Source organism: Leptonychotes weddellii, chromosome 5, assembly GCF_054177405.1.
Source record: "Leptonychotes weddellii isolate Sample4059 chromosome 5, ASM5417740v2, whole genome shotgun sequence".
NCBI lineage: Eukaryota > Metazoa > Chordata > Mammalia > Carnivora > Phocidae > Leptonychotes > Leptonychotes weddellii.
In genome coordinates, this window is record NC_138373.1 from 107798513 (window position 1) to 107804672 (window position 6160).

At 49.1% G+C, this 6160-nt stretch overlaps 1 protein-coding gene across 5 annotated transcripts in view; it reads left to right on the plus strand.

Annotated features, from left to right (window-relative positions):
* The window catches only part of KIF5A (kinesin family member 5A), a 29841-nt gene extending 24899 nt beyond the window's left edge, over positions 1 to 4942 (plus strand). For all 5 annotated transcript variants that reach the window (XM_081821946.1, XM_081821945.1, XM_081821948.1 and 2 more), the window contains 5 exons: positions 95 to 248; positions 547 to 629; positions 1039 to 1066; positions 1532 to 1646; positions 2713 to 4942. In XM_081821946.1, coding sequence (XP_081678072.1) covers positions 95 to 248; positions 547 to 629; positions 1039 to 1066; positions 1532 to 1610 — 344 coding nt within the window. In that variant the 3' untranslated portion in view covers positions 1611 to 1646; positions 2713 to 4942. The remainder of the gene's footprint in view (positions 1 to 94; positions 249 to 546; positions 630 to 1038; positions 1067 to 1531; positions 1647 to 2712) is intronic.
* The last annotated feature ends 1218 nt before the right edge of the window (positions 4943 to 6160 follow it).

A 6160-nucleotide genomic window follows, 5' to 3' on the forward strand; every position in this document is an offset into this window, starting at 1 on the left:
GCAGCTCGGTTCAGCTCCAGCTCTGTGACTTCCAGGACCGGGGCAACTGCAGGGAAACGGCCTCCTCACGGTCATTTTCCTTGCTTTACCACAGCCAAACCCGTCCGGCCCGGCCACTACCCAGCATCTTCACCCACCAACCCCTATGGCACCCGGAGCCCTGAGTGCATCAGTTACACCAACAACCTCTTCCAGAACTATCAGAACTTGTACCTGCAGGCTGCGCCCAGCTCCACGTCAGACATGTAGTGAGTGGCCCCGGGTGTGGGCTGGGGTCCCAACCCAAGGCTCCCTGCTCTCTATAAGGCATAGGTTGGGTCAGCTGCTTAATTCCTTTCCTAAGTAGCTTCATCTCAAACCCTTTCTCAACTTCACACCTACGGTTAGAAGGTGGGCACTGCCCTCTCAGCCTGTGGCCCCGTTTGTTGTCCTCTGTTCTCTGGGGACGGGAGGGGTGTACGGCTCCATCCCCACTGGGATTATGGGTCCTCAGCATATTGGAGGGCGGGTGCCAGAGGCGGCATCTCTCTTCTCTGCTCCATCCAGCTTTGCAAACTCCTGTACCAGCAGCGGGGCCACATCTTCCAGTGGGCCCCTGGCATCCTACCAGAAGGCCAACATGGACAATGGTGAGTGAAAAAGATGGGTGACCAGCCTTTGGGATCCCCAGGGCAAGTTGAAAAGTAGAAGAAAAGTAAGTGACCCTGTGCCTACAGCTTGAACGCTGCCCATCCCTTCAGGATCTTGGAGTCTTAGAAGTGGATTCCTCCTATTGCCGTGCTTGTCCCCACCCTCCCCTGCCTTCCCCTTTCTCCTTTCCTTTAGAAGGGGTCAGGGAGAACTTTCTCACACAAAATGATCAGGCAGTTTGGGGGAGTTGCAAATACAGAGCCACAGACCCAGGTGGCAGCTATACTCCAAAGTCTTACCTTTTTCTCTAAGGGGTCAGGATGAGAGAGGGTTTGGGGAGATGGCTTCTAACACCCCGTCTCCTTTTTCCTTCTCCTAATCCTGTGTTCTCAATGATGATGTCTTCAGGAAATGCCACAGATATCAATGACAACAGGTACACCCATCCCCATTGCTCTTGAGTTCTCTGGGTGGGACCAGAAGAAATGGTTAAATTTCCCTCGTGCCCTACTTAGAGGTTCTCTGGAGCCTGCAGGGAAAGGAGGAGGAAATGAGAACCATTCTCGTCATCACCGGGTCATCCCAAGGATCTACTCATCCCCTGCCTCTTGGTACAGAGAGCACATCCCCTCCTCCAATCCCACCTGTGGCTTCTCCCCACTCCGTCATGGGGGCTGTGGGAGTGCCATGGCCGTCTGATGACCTGGCTTTCTCTCCTTCCTTTGGGAACTCTGTGACCTTGGGCGAGTCAGCTCCATCTCTCCAGCCTTGGTTTTCCTTGTATTCCTCTAAATCCCGAATAGTCCCTGCCTTTTGTTGTCTCACAGGGATGCTATGAGAGCAAAGTGACAGGGATGTTTTCCTCTATTCGGAGCTGACAGTGCTGGGTCTGTTCTTCTAGGAGTGACCTGCCTTGCGGCTATGAGGCTGAGGACCAGACCAAGCTTTTCCCTCTCCACCAAGAGACGGCAGCCAGCTAATCTCCCTCACGGACTGCCGCATACCTGCACTTTCAGGTAGCTTCAGGCTGCTTCCTCTGACCAGCCTCCGGTTGCCTCCTGTCTGGCCCTCAGCCTCTTTGTTTCTCCTGCTTTTTTTCATCATCTCAAAACTTTTACTATATAGTCGTCCCTCAGCTCCTGCTTTCCCTGCCTGGGGGATACGTCCCTCCTGGCCCCCAGGCTCCGGACACTGACCTCCCCTCCCCCGCTGATGCTTTCCTTTTGGCCAAAGTAGTAACCACAGTACTGCTTTTCAGCCACTAGGGGTCACTGCCACATGTCAAAAAGAGTGAGCAGGGGTGATGTCCGCCTAGAGCCACAACCCGCCCCCGGAATGTAGTCGATATTAGGAGACCTTGAGAAATCATCTCAACCCCCTGTCTGCCTCCACCCTAAAAGAATTTTGGATGGATAGGTATTTTCTGAACCAAGATACCTCCAGTAAAGGAGGTGTTGGCTTCATTCCTGTACCTGTGTCGCATACATCTCCGATCTGTGTAGGTCACCAATAAGCTTTAGGAAATGCCCCAGGAGGTCTGACTTGTTGTCTCTAATACTGCAGCGTCAGCACTCCCCTGCCACCTTGCTCAGTGGAGGTAGTAAAGAGCTGTGTTCCCCCTCTTAGCCCCCTCGTTCCACCTCTGTCCCCAGGTCCTCTCTTCCAGCAGCTCAGGCACCTTCCCAGCTTGTGTGTCACCAGGCTTCTCACTTGCTTTAGGGCCCAGAACTGGACACTAGGAGCCTGTCTTATCGTCCCCTTTGGATCTCTGGAGAACTAGAAATGAGAGGAATAGGGCCAGTCACTTGCCAGGCTGCGTCCATGCCAAGCCCTCTCTGGGGGCTTTCCGGGATAGTGGGCCAGGCACACACAGGCAACAGGGCATGAGGAGCAAAGAAGGAGGGATGGGGAAGAAAGAGGAAGACCTGGGGTAGAGGAGCAGGCCCTGGGGGAGTGGTGTCCGGTTGTTGGCATTAAAGGAACAAGACCGTAAGTCAAAGTTTGTACAAATACCACCCTGTTCCTGTTGAGTGGCTGGGCTGCAAGGTGGTTCCTCACAACCTCTTTCTCTTTCTTCCCCAGTTTCTAAGAGGGACTGAGGCCTCTCCTCTCAGCATGCTGCAAACCTGTGGTCTCTGATACTAACAACTCCCTCCCAACCCTCGTTGTTCAACTGTACTGTTTGATGTCTTCTCTTACTCTGTATCTCTTTGTACTCTGTATCTATATATCAAAAGCTGCTGCTATGTCTCTCTCCTCTCTGTCTTATTCTCTAAGTATCTAATGATGTATTTAGCAATTTCTAAGCATAGTATACTCACTCTCCTCATTTGGGGCAATAGGGAGGAGGGTGAGTGTTCCTTCTTTCAAACACGTGTCTCTCACACTGAGTGGTGTTAGTCATGGAGATGATAAAAGGAAAAATGGGAGCTAGAGGGCCGTAATCCTTCTCACACACACACACACACACACACACACACGCACACACACAAAGCCTTAAGCAGAAGAATGTCTTAGCGTCAGAAGAAGACACAGAAATAGACTCGCCCCTCCTTTTTCGCCGACAGCACAGGGGAGGGTAACCTGGAAGGACTGCTACCTGACACGTAGAATTTTCTTCATATACCCCTCAACTGAACCACCTTCCCTTTTTGTACCTTTTGCCTTCCTCTTCCTGTCCCCTGACCCCCTGCCCCAATGACCAAGGACATGGATTGTTCAAGGGACCATTTCCCTTTCTCCTCAAAACTCCTTTTGATATTCTCTGTCCCAGAACTCATGAACAGAACCTAGAGTTGCTTTAAAATATTTGGAAAACTTGAGGAGGCAGACCCTTCCCAACAGTCTGTCAGTGGCTGCTCATATGTCCGGTGATAGTTACAGGCACGTGTAGTCAGCGAATTGCTTCTTTGGGTTTGGGGGTGAACAGGCTGGGAAATTCCAAGTATTTTTTGCCACAGTGATGAGCTGGATTCCTTTCTCTGTCCCATATTGGGCTGCATGTTCTCATGTCCACCTTTTGGTTTGGGACCTTCCAGTTCATTAGCAAAATATCTCTCTCAAGATGCCTTCCTTTCAGGCTAGAGCCTGACTTTTCCCCATGATGCATAAAAAATTTTTTTTATTTGACAGAATTCCTTTGATAATGTCCCCATCTGGTTTTAAGTGCACTTTGAAGAAATGGGCAGAGCAGATTTTCCAGACTGGGGAGGGGGTGGTGAGGGGGGAGTTCTCTCCCCCCAACACTGCTCCATGTAATTGATAGGACTGTTACTTTGGTTTCAGACATCCTTTCCTTCCACATGGTGCTAAGGTGGTTTTCTAGGTAACTACAGGGATGGAGAGTGGAGGTCAAAATCAAGAAAGTCCAAATCAAGAAAGTCTGGTGTCCAGATACCCAGTCTTACATAGGATGGAAGAACAGGATCCCCCAGCAGCAGGGCAACCATCACCTAGCTTCTAAGGCAAGAAAGAAAGCTTGGGGGGAGTGCCAGCTTATAAATATAGGCTGTATTAGCCTGGGACTCCTTCAAGGGAAAAAGTTCCTTCTTCCTTTACCTGTTGGGCCCCTCTTAGCAATTATGGAAAAATGCAGGGAAAAATCTACCAGAAGGGTGTAGAGTAAATCCAAGGCAGCGATATTCAAACATTTTTAAAAATAAATCTTATATAGAACCCTGATATAAAAAATAACCCAAAGTGACGCAGACCTGGGCAGTTTACATTTTCTTTATTTGGTGGAAAATGCTTCCTTAGTGGAGGAGCTCTTGAATGGTCCTAAGAATTCAGAACCTGAGGGTTCTGTAGTTTGCAAACCACTCCTCTTAGGGAAAGGGGTTCAGCTTGGCTCCCCTGCCCCAAGCCCCCAACTCAGAGCAGAGAAGGAAAGGCCCAATGGGAGAAGAAGGAAGATGCCTGTGCACCTGTGGACTTGAGCTAATATTTGCCAAGAGGGCAGCTGAGAAGCCAGTGGGCTTTATGTAATCTTGCCACCAAATAATTCTTTTAAAACGCACAAGAAAACTTGAAGGTGTCGGGCAGATGAGGAGAGAGATGTAAGGGAAATCTAATTCACTTACATAAATAAGAATACGCACGCAAGGCCTTCACCAGAAGCTTCACTCTACGTCCCCCCCACCCCAGCATCCCTTTCCAGAGAGCCAGGGTCACCACAAGGGGCACCTGGCCTGCCCACTCCCATCTGCCAAAATGTTGCATGCCAGTGTGGAAGACAAACCAAGCCGCACAAACCCCAGTGTGTATTTACTTGATGTACATAGATACCTTGAAAATAAAATAAATTCAATGATGACTCCGCGGTGTTGTAAATCTTTATCCCTTCCTGGTCCCACTCCCTTAGTTGCATGTAATGGCATTTGACAGCGTGGTATATATTCTTCCAGATGTTTTTCTATATATTTACACACGTTTGTTTGTTTTCCCCACTTAAAAATATATTCTGGAGATCTTTTCATGTCATTATACATAGACTTACCTCATTAAAATAGGGGCGCCTGGGAGGCTCTGTTGATTAAGCATCCGATTCTTGATTTTGGCTCAGGTCATGATCTCAGGGTTGTGGGATTGAGCCTGTGTTGTGCTGCACTCAGCATGGAGTCTGCTTAAGAGAATCTCTCCCTCTGTGCCCCCGCCTCCCCGCTCGCATACTCTCTCACTCTCTCTAAAAATAAATGAGTCTTAAAAAAAAGAAGTACCTCATTAAAATATAGATACAATTTTTCATAAACTTATCCTATAATTTTTTCAACCATTCCACTACTGGAGGACATCAATTTAGGTTGTTTGTAGTTTTTAACAAAAAATGGTATCCCATTCTCTTCATTTTTTCCCCCAGACCATCACCTCAGTCCCAGTGTCAATTCTGTCCCTCTCCAGTGGGACTCCATTCCTCCTTTGCCAACAGCTCGGTTCTCTTGTCCCAAGATCATCTACCACATTCACCCTTCTAACCCCTATTTTATTTTATTTTGTAAGTAAGCAATCTGTATGCCCAATGTGGGGCATAAACTCACGACCTGGAGATCAAGAGGCACATGCTCTACCAACTGAGCCAGCCAAGCACCCTCTATCCCCATTTTATTTTATTTTTATTTTTATTTTTTTAAGATTTTTAAAAAATTTATTTATTTGACAGAGAGAGAGACACCGAGAGAGGGAACACAAGCAGGGGGAGTGGGAGAGGGAGAAGCAGGCTTCCCGCTGAGCAGAGAGCCTGATGCGGGGCTCGATCCCAGGACCCTGGGATCATGACCCGAGCCTCATGACCCGAGCCGAAGACAGACGCCCAACAACTGAGCCACTCAGGCGCCCCCCCATCCCCATTTTAGAGCATACCTCTATGTGTCCTCTCTGCTCATACCTTGGAGCTTCTGAGATGAATGGAGAAAAATGCATGACCGAAACACTGGGGCAACTGAAAGCCTAGGAAGCTAACTGGCCCTTTGGTGCTGCTCACGGCTCCTGTGTATCCCTACTGGTTTCCTCGCTTGCTTCCCAGAGCAGCTGGCCA